At 39.3% G+C, this 16,780-nt stretch overlaps 1 protein-coding gene across 1 annotated transcript in view; it reads right to left on the bottom strand.

Annotated features, from left to right (window-relative positions):
• The window catches only part of plekhm3 (pleckstrin homology domain containing, family M, member 3), a 42,631-nt gene that overhangs the window by 9,442 nt on the left and 16,409 nt on the right, over positions 1-16,780 (bottom strand). The window contains exons 4-6 of the mRNA XM_059343612.1: positions 9,884-10,029; positions 8,982-9,175; positions 3,497-3,560 (exon numbers count right to left, since the gene is read on the bottom strand). Of these exons, the coding sequence (XP_059199595.1) occupies positions 3,497-3,560; positions 8,982-9,175; positions 9,884-10,029 (404 nt within the window). The remainder of the gene's footprint in view (positions 1-3,496; positions 3,561-8,981; positions 9,176-9,883; positions 10,030-16,780) is intronic.

The raw sequence follows: 16,780 nt of genomic DNA, 5'->3' as shown, positions 1-16,780 counted from the left end.
CTGGGATTACATGGCTGGAAAGACCAGCTCTGTTTGGATAACACCCTCTCCCTCTCTCTCTCTTTCTGAGACACAAACACACACAGACGACTTGATAAATGTTGGTTGTCAGTGTCTGCGTGCTGGAGTCTGCCTTATCAGGGAGTTCCCCAAATTTCTGAGTAAACTACCAGATGAGAATATGGACAAATTTGTAGTGGTGATGCCTGTTTTTTAAATTGATAAATAAACAAAAAACTGCTAAATCTGGATGTTGTGAAAAATAATAAAGGGGGAGTCAAGGTGGGGGGTCATCCCTCTCCGATCGCTGTTTTTACTCTGTAGTGTAGTCATGGCTGTATTATAGAACTTAAGACAGCGCCACAAGCCAATTTTGGCCTGTGGTCACTATTGCAGCAAAAAATCCCCCTGCAGGCCAAAAAGCCTCTCATAGACCTCCATTGTAAATGAGACGTCTGTAAAACTGTTAACAGGACACCTTGAACTGCTAACAAGGTCAGTATGACTCCTTCTATTAGGATTTCTTGCTCCATGAAGGTGAGCTGAGAAAAGCGAATTAAAAATCTTCGATGACATCACAATGTGAAGTCCTCATAACGCAGAAGTTAATCTGAAAGTCTTGTTGATGTGTGCTCTTATTATTGAGTCCACACTGCAAGAACTAGGGACAATCTTAGTTTTTATAACACTGTTTTGAGGATTTTTCTTAAGCTCCTTTTTCAGAGAAGGTACTCTCCCAGCAGAACGGGAACCATGCATGACATGAGTGCATGTTGATTTGTCAAAAACAGCCAATGCAGTGCAGACAACCTCCACTTTTAAGAACTCAAAAGCCATAAAAACAGACATACAACAAGGCAAAACTACAGCTCTTAACGAAAAAATGGAGAGAAACATGGACAAATGGACCTAGAGTGGAGTCCAGGCTTTACTGAGAATATGACTTGTCAACCACTGACCAGCCTATGTAACTTTATGGTTCCTGTAATTGGTGTTAATACAAACACAAAAAGATCCCTTGAAGGTATTTAGTTCTCAGAACTGTTGGGCCCAAAAACTCCTAATGTGTACATAACACACTGCTAATAAAAAAAGTCCCGGAGATGTTGAGAGCTCGCGACTACACTGAACTTCTCAGCAATACACCCGCCAACTGTGGAGTCAGATCGGATCAACAGTTGTTGAGAAAATCGCAGCACAGACAGACATACAGACAGTGGTTAGGTAGCTCCACCTAACCCGAAAGCCATGAGCAGAAACTGCAAATCTTTCTGAGAACTTTTAACATTTACTTAAGAGGCCTCTGTGTGTCTGGACAAGTGTGAGTGGAGAGGCATGCCTGGCATAGAGGGAATGCCAGAGTATCACTGTGGGAAGCCTGCTGCGCACACACACACACACACACACACACACACACCGGCACACACGTACTTTCCCACTACTTTAGCCCTCACACAAAACCCTAGAAACAATCCTTAAAACCAGCAGAGGAAAAGGGCAGAGTGTCCTTAGACAAACACATATGTTTTCTCCAAATGAACTGGCTCCTAATGGGGGATATGGGTGGAGGCTATTTGTCGGGAGGTGAATAGACTTAATGTGGTCCAAGGTTTAGCCAGGGGAGTTTAGCCTTCACTGACCTCTGAGCTGGAACAAAAAAAGCCACGTTGATTAAGAGCGTCATTTTATTCAGGAGGTGAATCAAAAGAAACAAGCTTGTTAATATGGAAAACCAATTAGGAGGCAGAGTGCTTGAGAATCTCCAAGAGATGGGAGGGAGAGAGAGAGAGAGAGGAGGGGGGGTGGGGGGGGGGGGGGGTAGCGGTGCGGACTCTCAACTATTGTTAAAATTAGTACTAAATCACCAGTTTGTGGTTTATGAGTAAATCACAGAGTTTAGCAGGGAAAGCGAGAGTAAAGGACACACACACACGTTTATAGTGCACATGTGTGCAGAGCGTGTGTGAGGCCAAGGGGATGTTGGGAAGAATGGAGGGATGTCACGCTTTGTTTTTCTGCCTGTTGATTCTGAATGTAACCAATTAGTGAAGCAGAGAGACACAGAGTGTGTGAGAGGAGGAGGAGGAGAGGGAGGAGGGGGTCCAATCTCTTTCACCGTGAGAGTCTGTGGCCGAGCTCTGAGTCAGAGAGGGAGGCTTGAAAGAAAAAAAAATGGGGCAGGGTACAATATAATGAACATAATGACAAACAAAAGAACTTTTCAGTCATTTGTGGTCGCTCTCCTCTGACCCCCAAACTCAGTTCGACGACGAGATACCGAACTACTGGAAGGCCAGGATGATTTTAATGATCTATGCTAAAAAATAAATAACCTCTACTTTCATATTAAATAAAACAGATTTAAACACTGTGAAGTTGGGCGTTGTGACTGGTATTAACGGCTGATAAAGATACGTCATTTGCTAAGAAAATATGCTGATTAGATAAGTGATAACGGCAGAGTTAAAGGTTTCCACGATGCCAGATATGAATTCTTTCCACCGACACCATTGTTTTCTTGGATCAGGACACTTGAAAGAGCTAACCCTGTTCTAAATAGGGCTATTAGAGGGTATTACCCTCTCTTATCACTGTCATGACATGGACACCTGCCAAAGAGTCAAAGGAGAGGCTGTGCTTGCTTAAAGGATAAGGCCAGCGTTATTATATGTTTTTCTTATTGTCAACAAATCCAATAAAAAGTCCAAATCCAACAATGACTTAGTTTGTCTCCCGACATTTTCAGCTCCAGTCTAAACACTTCACACAAAGAATGAAAATCTTTATAAACAGGTCATAAATATAAAGTTTTATTTTTAAACTAGAATTACCCCATCACAGTTGTATGCTTCAACAGACCAGACAAGCTGCAGTTTACATCCATGTCTGTCCAGATTCACATGTAGCCATGACAGCAGACAATACTTCAAAAATGGATGCTGCTTCAAAAAAGCTTCAAATTCTAAAATTAGATGCTTCACACACTTCATTAACCCGGCAGCTCAGAAGATCTTTTCAATCACCACAATTTCAAGGTGAACACCAAAGATTTGTGTCACCAATCCGAACAAATGTCTTCCCTTCTGAGCCTGAGTGATGGCATTAAATAATGGCCAGAAAGGCCATTTTGCAAAAGATAATGATGCCAGTGAAGTTGACCTTTGACTTTTTGGATATAAAATAGCCTCACGTCATTATTTTATCTGATTAAGACAGTATTTGTAAAATTTGTCATGAGTAGTGTATAAATTCTTGAGTTATTGCAAAAACATCAGTTCACCTTTGAGTCCAAGTGGACAATTCTGTCGAAATTGCCTCAAAGTGTTGTGTTCATAAGACTGGCGGACAACCCGACTACATATTGTGATAAAAAAAAAAACAGAAGATAAAAGAACCAGCTTGGACGACCTAAGGTCTGAAACTAAAAACTATCTGTGCGTGTGTGTCTGTGCGTGTTAGTGTGTGTATGTGTGTGTGTGTGTGTGTGTGTGTGTACCTGCTGCAGGTCAGCCATGGAGTACAGGTGAATGTGCTGTAGCAGGTATTCCCTGGGGAAGATCCTGTGAAAAGACACAACAAAAAGTTTTAATGCATCGTTCTGTGTGAAGCAGGTCACAACTTACAGAACCAACTTGTGATATTTTGCTACGTTGTACACAAAACAGAAAACAAATAGACTTTGTCTCACTAAGGCAGGAAACTTTAATTTCAAAACGGATACAAAACCCAAAAACAGCATAAAACAGTGGTAAGATTCTTGTTGTGTTTATATGATGAAATTAAATGTATGATAATAATAAAGACCAATTTCATACTGATGTGCATATTTTCCATGATATACAATAAATTTGACATCTCAAAATTGTCTCAAATTGATCGAAGGCCCCTGAGTTAATCAAAATGGTATCGTGGCAGACTTTGTGATTAAACTTGTGACTTACAGCCCCATTCATTACCTATCAGGCCGAGTGGACTAACTGCCACAATAAATGTTATTTTGATTCCACACAAACTGCAAAAGCTTAAATGCAAAGTTTCTTTTAATAAGCGGAACTGCACGGGCCAGTTTTTAAATAATAATAATAATAATAGGCTCAATCTTCAAACATATAAATACAGGTCACATACTATAAACATGAGCATTGCACTGATTTAATGTTTAACCACCGGCCTTTCAGTCCACGCTGCTAAACAGAGCAATAATATTAAGGCAAACATAGACACGTGTGTGTGTGTGTGTGTGTGTGAGTGTGTGGTGAGGCCTCCTTTCAGACCACTAAGATGGATGGCACCATGTTAAATCCTGTCTAAGCTGTGATGAGTGTCACCAAAACACAAGTATGTATCTATGTATTCATATCTGTGTGTCTGTGTGTGTGTGTGTGTGTGTGTGTGTGTGTGTGTGTGTGTGTGTGTGATCCAGACATCTCATGGTGATAGGCACCACTGTTTAGTACGTTACCAGTGGTTACCACACGAGCACACATAAGACAACACACACACAAACACACACACTTGTGTCCAATAATAAAACACACTCTGGCTGCTTGTTGATTGTGCGGTTGTTGCCCAGGTGAACACACATTTAAAGTGTGCCAATCTTGATTAAAGTGCTTGAGAACTGTTACACTTTAGGATTATGACACAAACAGATCCATGCATACATGCAAACACACACACATACCAACAAATTATAATATTTGTTTAAGACCTGATAGTATTTTATCCCATATTTCTCTCCTCAGTGTATTTCCAGACACACCTTTGATTAAAATTCTGTTATCACTCAGTGATTACGATCGTGTACTGAAGGCGGGTCCGACATGAGTGTGTGGTTGTGAAGCAGCCGTTGTAGGAAGTGTGTGTGTGTGTGTGTGTGTGTAGGGGGTGGATAACCTAAACATATTACAAACCAATGCCAAGTAAAAATCAGATCTTATCTTTGCCAAACATAACGTTCAACTTGCGTTGGCACTGTGTCACAGGAGTGTTGATACAAGTTTTTAGATGCTGTTAACTTGTGGTGTAAATGTTTTCATAATTAGTCAACCCTCATCTACACACATGAGCTGGATAAGGATGAAGTTTTTGAACTGGAAGCTATTGTCGTTCTACAGAAAAAGAGATTAACCACAACTATGACAATCAACACAATTTTGTGTTACACATTTTTGGCCAACTTCTTTCCAATTCATTCTTCAAGTCTTACACTTCTGTTTAAAATCTGTGGTCAATAGGCTTCATATTTGTCATGGAATTCGTTTAAAATTCTACCTCTAGTTTTTGAGTTAATAAGCAGAAATTATGAGCTCCCTTATATTATATATAGTGTGTCTGTGTGTGTGTGTGTGTGTGTTTTGCTTGGAAGCTTCGGTCCTCATTAAGGGAAAAGTTGTGATGAAATCAGGTTTACACACCTATAACTGCCTTATTACACAAAGAAGACAAATTTGAATAAAACATCCAAAATTCAATGAAAGTTGTGATCATGAACAAAGACCATGGTGAGGAACTATCCATTTGTTTTAAGGCAATTAGATGAAAGAAACCCAAATTTTTGATTGACTCATGGACAACAGGAAGGTTAAAGAAATTGCTAAAAAAAAAAAAAAAAAATCCCTTGTTGTCATTTCAGCCAATGAAATTGATGATTGCTGGCTACAAATGAGAAGTCTGTTCTTACTCATTGTTTCAATGGTAAATGTGGCACTAATTTCATAGTAAACATAATGCAATACATGCATGAAAGCATGGACATCAGGATAGCCTCATTTGCCACAAACACAATAACCTGTGAGGTTTATTTACTCAGATCCCCTCTTGACTGAACTTTAACAATCTAATAACAGAGGGCAGCTTTTAACTTGACTTGCTGTGAAAGATGTAATGCACTGACAGTGTTTGAGATCTGCTGCATAGGACACTCTCTAACTCCCAGCCTTTAGTGTCTCATGTGGTTGTGTGTGCGATTGTGTTTCCATTGCTTTCTTGCATGAATGCAACAGACATCTCTCTTCAGATCCTCCCCTGAAGTAGACTGATGACCAGGGGAAGGTTTTAGCGCCACGGCCCTCATCAATCCTGCAGTGTTTGGAAGTGGCGGGGCACTAGCCGGCACTAGCTAATGGGACAGAAGTAAACATAGAACGACATGATGCTGCTCGTCTCGGTGCTGCAACACAGTATGACTAATATGGGTTGTTGTTTTTTTAAAGGCTGATTAAAAAAGAATACCAGGAGTTTGAGTTTGAAGCTGCTTGGCAAACCAGAGGAAAAACATTTAATATTGGGACATTAAAACACTTCAAAAAGACCAAAAAGAATTAGTTTTATTGATCCGATTGTAGAGTTAAAGCTTCTCACAAAGAGATTCAATGACAATTAGTGTATATTAACAAAAAATATAAAAACATGACTCATGAAAGTAAAATATGTCAAGTTCAGAGTCTTAATGAGTTACTTGATTGCTGTTCCTTAACAATAAACTTCAGGTTTTACTTTCATTTTAAGATTTTGCAGCATTTTTTACACTTTCTACCTCTAAATAGTTGACAAAATTCCAGCTGCATATCTTTCTTTTACTGCTGTTTTAGTAATATAGAGGTGCTTGTAGTGTTTTACATCCAACAGACTTGTTTAAGAAAAAGACTGTTATTCCTGATAATCAGCTGTGAACATTTTCTTTGGAACTACCTTCTACCAAAAGACTATAAACAAACATCTTGGCATAATTAGAAAGTGTTACTGGTAAACAAAAATGTAATGTTTTGTAAATGATCCTGATAGAGTTTTAATTAAATCCCAGTCTGTCTGCTGAGGTGTACGATTCTCCTTTAGAAAAAGTGGGATCAGAGTGTATTAGTGACCTGGAGGAGGGCGAGGAGCATCCATCAGCTCACAGACAAGGCTTTCAGTGCGGGACCCCTCTCAGATAAACAGTCATCCCCCCCTGACTATCACACACATGAACATACACACACACATCCACACATCTTTTTATGTATATGCAGCATAGTATATACACACAGGAATGCATGCAGATAAAAGTTATGGTGATGTACATGCAGGCACTCAGACACACACATGTAAACACGGATCATCCGGGGAAATGTTAACAGTCTGTTTAATCAATCAATCAACAGGAATATTACAAATATTGTAGTCCATCAGTCAGTGTGACTGCAACATGATCAAAGTAGCTGATAGAAAATAATCTTAAAAATGGCTGGATATGTCTTTGTCTATGGTGAATTGAAGTTCCCATGCAGATAGTTTTTAAGATGCTTCTTTTTTGTGATTTTGGGTGAACAAACCCTTTTAATTTGCAAGTGTCCAGGATAAAAAAAAAGGTCCTAATCCCATCCAACCTCTGCACTACTGCCTACTAAAAGGCAATTGATACTGCCATTCAACGAGAGAAAAGGGATTATTGTTGCAGCCCTTTTTGTCTCTATAATAACTTGCAACAGAGACAAAACAGCCATAGTGTTCAGAAGTTGCAGGAAACCTATAAGTAGGACTCCAAGAGATGATTTTATTAGCTCATTGTAGGTTATCTATGTGTTTTAGATTTTTTAAGACCATTTTTTATGTGTAAAATATGTGTGTTAGTTGCCTTAATATTGCTAACTGTTTTCTTCATATTTGTTGTATTGGACATTTAGATTACTAAGTATCACTAACGATACTTAGTTAGCCTTATAACAATTCTGATTTCACATTTGCGAGATGTAGTTTGTTTGTTTTCTGATAAAGTTTTATTCAGTTTTACAACCATGATTCCAAAATAGTTGGGACATTGCTTAAATGAATAGTTCGGAATTTTGGAAATAGGACCTCATTTCCAACTTAGCCGGTGTGATATAGGTCGGTGGAGACCGTCTTCAGCACATTTTATGCAGTCCTTATAGTTGCACAAGTCACTGTTGCTAAACTGGTGTTTAGCTAGCGCACGTCAATAGTATCACCCAGCCTGTCACTAAAAACAGCTTTACCTGCTCCGCAGAACACCCGAGACAAATGCATTATAACGTCGGACTATCGATGTACATGTCTGTGTTGATAGAATAATTTTAGAAATTAAACCAACCTTGCATAGCATTGGAATAGCTTATACTTTGTTCCCTGTTGTTGCTTAGGCTACGGCAGCGGCGGAGTGATATTATCTCCAGGCTAGTGAGGCTACAGTGGAAGACGGTTTCGGTTTCGCTGACAATCATGCGAGTTTATTTAGGTGCTGTCATAGCGGAGACAGGATAGCAGGACACTATGGCCACTGCCAGCCATGCTGAGATTTCGGAGTTTGAGGACGACGAAGATGAGTTTGTGTTATCAAATCAGCCATACCAGTTTGGTTTCGTTTTGACGCACTACTACTAACCCACAAAGTAAAATTCCGCTGCTGCTGAGAAACTAGTCCCTCAAAATGTTTTAACATTGAAAATGCAAGGTTGGTTTAATTTCTAAAATTATTCTATCAACACAGACATGTACATCGATAGTCTGACGTTATAATGCATTTGTCTCGGGTGTTCTGCGGAGCAGGTAAAGCTTTTAGTGACAGGCTGAATGTTACTATTGACGTGCGCTAGCTCAACACCAGTTTAGCAACAGTGACTTGTGCAACTATAAGGACTGCATAAAATGTGCTGAAAACGGTCTCCACCGACCTATATCACACCGGCTAAGTTGGAAATGAGGACCTATTTCCAAAATTCCGAACTATTCCTTTAAATGCTTATCTATTTTGACGTATATTCAACTGTAAACTGGACAAAGACGATATGTTTTATGTTCAAACTGATTAAAACTCTAGCATGCATGCACAGTGTCCCAACTATTTTGTAATCATGGTTGTCCTGAGGGTTTGATTTGTGTTTCAACCCTCTGAATTAGTGGTACCTAGCTGAGGGTATCACTATTTTAGAGGAGTTGATGGGAAACTAAACTCTCCACCACGCTGGACTTTACCGCTGGCCTACCTTCGCCTGAGGTCCTCTGCGATGGTCGCCCTGCAGCTGAACAGGTAGGCCCGCAGCGACTGGAGCTGCTGACGAAGGCGCAGCACCGTGCTGAGAGGCTCACAGTGCTCATACAGACAAGGGTTGAGCTGCTGGACGTCCAGCAGGGGCTCCTCATAGACAAACTCCAGGAACTCCTTGGCCTGTTTGGACACCTGGAGGAGAACATCAGAGTGTACATCAGGATCAAGGAGAACAGATATAGGAGGGACAATATCAAACAAGCTGTATGTTCCATGATTGTAATGGAAGATGTGGGGCTGAGAAGCTGTACAGCTGCCTCCGAGACAACAAAGCAGAGGTAACATATTAAATACTGAGCTTCAGAGGTGCTGGTTCGTTAATTTTCTTTACATTTAGATAGAGTTATGTTTGCTGTTTCCAGTCTTTTTGCTAAGCTGAACTAAAACATCCTGGTTGTAACTTCGTATTTGGTGGACAAACCTGAGTGGTATTAAATTTCATCATCTAACTCTCTTAAATGTTGAGCTATTTCTTCTCATCTGCAGCGATATGCAAATCAATCAAGAAAGATTTCCCTTCTTCAAAACAATGCAGAGGGCCAGGTTGTTCTAGGTATCAGTAAGAAATAAAATATGACCTAAAGTCCAGTGTGAGAAAAATACCCACAACTTTGAAGGTTTATCAGCTGCTGAAACACTGCATGGAGGTTTATAATACTTAGAAACATGATTTTGCAACTAAGGACAGCCAAAAAGGAAACAGTGGCTCTTTAATGTCGCCCTAATGTTTTTATGCATCCTAAAAGAAGGATTTCTAAAACTCAAAGACACCCTGCTCCAGTCTCTCAAACAGAGAAACTAAAATACTTTCAAAGCTGGTACAGTGTGTTGTTCTCCCACCTTGTGCTTGCTGGTGTCCCAGTTGTGCAGCAGGCGTGCTGGGATGAGGAAGGAGTTGTCCTGATGGCAGCTCTGGCAGTAGTACCAGCCGCTGTAGTAGCAGACCTTCGCTTTTCCTCTGGAGAGACCGACCGGACGCTGGCAACCTGAGGAGAAAGTCACTGGGTAAGTATTTGTGTGTGTGTTTATATGTTATTAATGAACACATTTATGATACACAAGAGTGTTTTAATGTCTCTGAATTCTTGAGGAAACCATTTAAAATTTGGAAGCAGGACTAAAAGTTGTGTACACAATTTGATTATCCCAGCTCGTTTAGAATTGGTTTAAACCTCTGTACAGGTAAATAAATATCATATTTTATATATCTGACCATTTTTATTTGATTTTTATTTAGTAACATATATGTGTGTATATCGCTCACTTTTAAGAAAGTATAAAAATTGGAATTCAAACCATTAAACTCGTCTTTGTGTGGAACTGCAGCAATATTACGGAATTGAAGTTTGACTTTGGTATAAAAATGTGTTATAAAAATGAAAATGATCATATTGTGGATATTTGCTTATCTACAGTATTAAAATGTATTTTATTTACTTTAAAAACAGACTTTTCACACATTTTTCCACAAAAATATTGTATAAGGTTTAATTTATAATAAAATTATTTTAAAAAACAATAAATGTGTAATACTGTTATATAGTGAAGCTTCCTAAGGTGGTTATTGTACTGTGAAAATCTTGTAGCGTTACAACCCTGTGTTGAATAAATCTCTGACTTATTTAACAGCAAATTATGCAAATAATAGTAGAAAACTGCTGATGTGTCCGTTTATGTGCCCCAAGGTGTTACACAAGTCATATTTTGGTGTTAATAGTCTGTTGCAGTAAAGGTCAGAAGAACTCAAAGGTTGTGGATTAAATGCTTTGTTGTTAAGATGTGTCAGTTTACTGCCCCCTCACTAAATACCACACTAATCCAGCCGAGTAAACCTGTGGATAATAAACAAGATAGTCAAAGTTTAAAAGGGAACTCTGACCCCAATAGCATAACCTGTTGCATCATGGCCCACATAAACTGAACAAAAGAACTGCTACATTATATTATTTTATTGCACTGATGAGCTGATTGTAGAGAAATCCTTAAAAGGAGAGGTTTGTTGATATCAAGGCGTATAATGTCATCATGTTCCAAGTTTGACAGTTGTGACTGAAAACATGCACACAAAAATAGTTGGATGCTGACTAAAACATGAGCAAAACTTGAAACAGTAAGCTCCACATCCACAACAAGTCACTGAGTTACACAGAAACATCCAAACCTGTTCCTGTTATCAATAATTGTGATATTAACAGATTTCTTTGTGTGTTTGGGAGCTTTCAGAACGGAGTCTGACCACTAAACCAGATTCAACTTTTAGTATCATATAGATAAATAAGTGCATGAATTACATTAGATTTGGCTTCTGATGACTAGCACTTTCATCATGATGTTATTTGTTGGAGATGTGGGAAAAAACAAAAACAGATCTTTCGGATTTTGGCGGTAGATTTAACTCCTGAAACCACACGTACGTCCTTCAAGATATCCAACACTAGGCAAGTTTCCATTAAAATGGAAGCAAAATTTAAGATTTAAGACATTTTCAAATGATGCATTAAGGAAAATGCAAATTAGGGATGTTGCCATCAACTGGTTTAGAACGAATAAACAAAGCTGCATAAATGTCCTGTGGTCAGAAGATGGCAGTGTAATGTATTACAGATAGAAGGAGAAATTATGCAAGGAAAAAAAAAACAAGATGTTGCTAATCAGACAACTTTGGCCACCCACAAGAGAAAACAGAGAGAAGAGCAGCAGAGTGGAAGCATGATCAGTCAGTTAAATGTTCGCTACGTCAGAACTCTGGAAAATAATTTCCATCTCCTGTTAAGTGCATCAACAACTTTTCAAAAAGACTAAAACCACCTCCTACAAAGTTTTATCAAATCTTTGTGTTGTCAATAACTACTGCAATAATTCTTGTTCTGTGCATCATCTGTGATGGTTTTCCTAAATCTATCTGCCAAATTCCCTTGAAATAATCCCTCAGATAGTCAAGCCTTGATTCCTCCAGTAGTCACAACACAGCAAACTTCAATAAGAAGTGTTTTGTAGACCTAAAAGACGAACAGATCCTCAGTTCTATTCAGCCTGATTGCTGCCCTACTGTCTGCTTTGTCTTCTCGACTCTTTAAAGTTCAGTCTTCACCCAAACACCCGGACCTGGTCTGTGATTACACACACAAACAGCTGAGCGCCACAGCTCCATGACAGGTGTCCCTTATCCAACACAATCTCAAAGGACACGGGGCCTGGAGGGAAACAGCGAGTGGAGACAGGCAGAGAAGAAAAGAAACAGAAGATTGTTATCTGGGTTTGGAAAACAGAGGTACAGAAAGCTACAGAGAAGAAGAGCGACGGAGGAAGAGAGACGTGTGTCGGCCTGTTTGTCAGTGGTGCTTCAAGACAGACGAACAACACAGGACGACAAAGGGGAAACAGAAGAAAAGATAGAATGAGTAAAAGGCTATCGAGAGATGAGAGGACGAAGGAAATGCTTGAAAGAGAAGAAGAGTGAGATCAAAGGAGAACAGATAAAAGTGGACAATAAAGAGAAGTTAAGTCAAGTACTGTTCTATCATGGATGAGAATCTGACGCCTGAAACAGACGGACAATAGTCTAATCAGCACTGATAAATCGTCTGGATCTGTGAAATGTCCACCTCCTCTTGACACAAAGTCATGGGCCTTTGCACTTAAACCTGACAACAATAAGAGTCATCTTAATCTCTATTTTTCCAATCTTGTTATGCAAATTAGTTAGGTAGACTTATCAATAAACATATTGTGTCCCTGGTCAAGAGAAACTACTGGCGAGGGCTGCAAGTGACAGATGGAGACATTTATTATCATGAAGCTTTATTAATATTATTTCATGAATGTACATTATATATTGACATATACTGTCTTTGCTGATGCTGTGGAGAGCTGCTTTGATCTGAACTCACTTCCACCCCGTCGTGTTCTCCTGGCCGCCACCTGCCACAACCTGACAGCTGCTGGGATCTGTAGTTAGTTTGGTTCTCTTGTGTTCAACTGACGTACTACAACGAGCAACATCACATGCTATTAATCAATAAAGTCAGCTGGCTCGATAAATAAAACTTGCACGCTAAACCTGAATTATGAATGTGAACTAGAGCCCAAACGATATGGGACTTTTGAGGCCGATACTGAATTTAGAAGGGGAAATTAATTGATAACAGATATGGTGGCAGAAAGTATTTTTTTTAAGCTGGAATGAAAATAGAACTTTTATGTGGATTGTGCACCAATTTTACACCACTAAAAACTAAGAACTACTTTCTCAAACATAAAACTTTATGAAATAATATTTAACACTATACATATATTAAACTTTATACAATCAATGTAGAAGCTGTCAGAAAAATGATTTCAACTCAATGGGTTATTTTCCACTCCATTCCTTAACCCAAATATGTTTTATTTAAAAAAAAAAAAAAATTAACTGTAGTGTAAACAACAACCAACATATATACAGGAAATTCCCAGTGCAGCCAAACAAATGTACTGACTGGAAGCTGACTCAATGGAGGACCCAAAACATCTCTAATCCTTTCATTACCCTGAACATACTGCTGGGCAATTTCTTGTCTGTACAGTCTGTCATGCCTTTAGAACCTGTGTTTCCCACAAGATTTTCTGAGACTATGATGGGGGGGACCCAAACAAAGTAGGGGGGTCCAGGGGCATGCTCCCCCAGAGAACATTTTTGCCCTAAAAGCATAAATTCTTTCTAATATCACTATTCCATCTTAATCATTGCATATTTTAATGAATTATTGTAAAGGAGAATAAGGATTATTATTTTTTTTTTTTAAGGCATCATATTTTGTAGAGGTGGGGGGGAAATCGATACAGCATAGTATCGCGATATTTTGCGTGGCGATATAATATCTATTCATGGCCGGCAAGTATCGATATTTTTTTGTCACAATTAATGGAAAAAATGAAGTGAATTCTTTGGTACTTAAAATGAAATCAATTGCTTTTTTGATCCACTAGATGGTGCTGTTGAGTATTATTCTGGTGAGGTCAGTAGAGGTGATGGTCAGCGTGACAGAAGAAGTTGGTACAACAAAGATGGCGGCACCGGAGATAATAAATAAGGAGAGCCCCGTCCGCGTTAATGTCAAGCGTGTGGATTTATTTTGGATTTTTTTTAACAAGGAAGGGACGAATGAGATAGAAATGACACATGGAGTTTGCAAGGAGTGCCGCATGAAAATAAAATACTCGGGGAATACAACGGACTTGCGGGCTCATCTAACTCGGCACCATGCTGAGATCGCATTAACTGATGACGCCAAAGCCAATGCTACATCAGCGCTACCGAGAAACCAGCCGACAAAACTTCCTCTCAATTCAGAACGCGCAAAGGAAATAACACAATCCATTGCTTGCTTCATGTGCAAAGACTTGAGGCCATACAACGTTGTGGAAACGATGGTTTTAGCTACATGCTAAAGACACTGGAACCAGGTATGTGACTCCGTCGCAACGTTATTTCACGGACACAGCCGTATCAAAGCTATACACAGCAGTAAAGCTTGAAGTTGAGGAAAGTTTGGGAACAGCAGATATACTTGCGATAACTTGTGTTGCGTGGACGTCGCGGGCAGTAGATTCATATGTGACTATAACGGCTCACTGTGTGACAGATGACTGGAAGCGTCTGTCTCACGTTCTTTAGACTCGAGCAGAACATGAAAGTCACACCGGAGCAAACGTTGCACTGCATGTTTGATATCAGTTCAGTTCAGTTTGACTGAATACTTTGTTGGTCAGTCTGTGACAACACGTTCTTACCGTATCGCCTTATGGTGTGTTTAATTTACACTGAAAGTCAGTGCTTGGAGCTTGGAACAACGTCGAAAATACTGACATTCGTGTAGACCTTGAACGCACCATTAGCCGCCGGACTCTCTATGTGCGCTGCAATGTAAATAATCTAACTAACGGAACATTAAATAGCCATCCGCTAAATCTAGGGTCATCCTACCATTTTGGATTAAATCCGCCAGTTCGTTTTGTTTTAGACCAGTCACTAGAAATAAGTTCTCTATTAGATCCCTAGAGCTAAGTTATTAACCCCTCTCTGTCACCTGACCCACATCACCCATCCAAGGATCTTGCTGCGCTTTGCTGCTTCAAAGTCTCTACTGACTTTTTTTCTTTGCCAAGAAGGGGGTTGTTGGGAGCTTTTTGAAGGCCTGCCTGACTTGGGTTCCCTTCTAACTTCAATATTTTTCTTTACAATGTGGCTAAACTGTACAAACTGCGTTTATATCCGTCAGTGTGAGTCAGAGCACCTCCAGATGTGGTCTGGTGGTTCTAATCGTATTCTGATTGTAATACTTTCTGACACATTGTTTTAGAGCTTAGTGCTAAGCATGGTAGTCGTCTATAAATCATTAATTTCGTCATTTGCCAAAGTTTAAACATTTTTTTCTTAAAATTACTGCTTGTAGATAAGCTGGAAAACAACAAAGTCTTATCTTATTGAAGGACCCATGCTGGGATACATGTGTGTAGCTCTGGAGGCTAATTACAGCAGTGAGCTCATGCTGTTGTTGGGGTGGATGCTCTTTCAAAAAAACCACAGTCAACCGGTCGGGAGCCAGCAGGCAGAGGGGATGGTCAACAGTCAGAGAAACACTATGTCACTTCGAGGAAAGAGCTGACCACCGGGCCGGCTTTCTGGCCAACTGTGGCCTCGATTTTGGTCTGCTGCTGTTGGGACCAGAGGCACAAAGACACATATGTAGCCAGAAAACATTTGCAAACTAAATAACAACCTTTAACCTTAACCTCAAATTCTATATCATGAGACAAGAAGAGACCACACCCACCCACACACACATACACACACTGTGAGGTAAATGTACTTCCACCAGAGCTGAGGCAGTCTGTAATGAGCGCTGTAGAGTAAGAAAGTGCAGAAAAGCCTCAACAGATAATGCATGTGGGACTACGGAAGAAGACAAAGGATAAAATAACACCACACATATAAATCGGATCCTGACCAAAACCTTCTCCAGCAGCAAAACAACCTTGGGGAGTAACCTCTGAAGAGAGAACATTTAAGTAGCCCGAACCAACAAGGACAGAGTGTGATGTGTATATAATCGGGCTGGGCGATGTTACCAAACTGGCATATGACGATGATTACAGTGAAACATCAAGAGGGAAGATTATGGATGCAAGTTATCCAAATTACTCAAATCATATGGCACAAGACGTGCTGCAGCACCTACAATATATCCAACATTAAGTCACTGTTCTTTTTATATCCGTGTGCATAAATACGCATTTAATTTAATTATTTTTATATATTATTTGGTTCTGAATATTCTGGGTATATTATTTACAGTTTTTAATATCAATTGGGTTTTTGCTTCTATTTAATGTTAATTTTTTTCCGTAATTAATTAATTTATTCTTCCTTTGCTGAGGATGTTGTTTTATTGGGGACTGTTTTTTTTAATGTTTTTAATTTCTTTTTAAACTGTAAAAGCAAAAATTCAATAAATATACTAAAAATAAAAAGAAATATACTTTTTAAATAAAAAAGGGACGTCTATTATTAATATTCTGGGTGTTGTTCTCTTGTATTATTTACAGTTTCTAACATAAGTTGCTTTTTTGCTTCCTTTTTTATATATGTATTTTTATTTATGGAGTGGCATCATCCATCGGCCCAACCCTAATCAATACAGTACATACACTTTATTAGGTACACCTGTTCAACTGCTCGTTAATGCAAATATCTAA

The sequence above is a fragment of the Centropristis striata genome, chromosome 10 (genome assembly GCF_030273125.1).
Source record: "Centropristis striata isolate RG_2023a ecotype Rhode Island chromosome 10, C.striata_1.0, whole genome shotgun sequence".
Classification (NCBI taxonomy): Eukaryota; Metazoa; Chordata; class Actinopteri; order Perciformes; family Serranidae; genus Centropristis; species Centropristis striata.
This window is presented reverse-complemented; position numbering and strand designations above follow the sequence as displayed.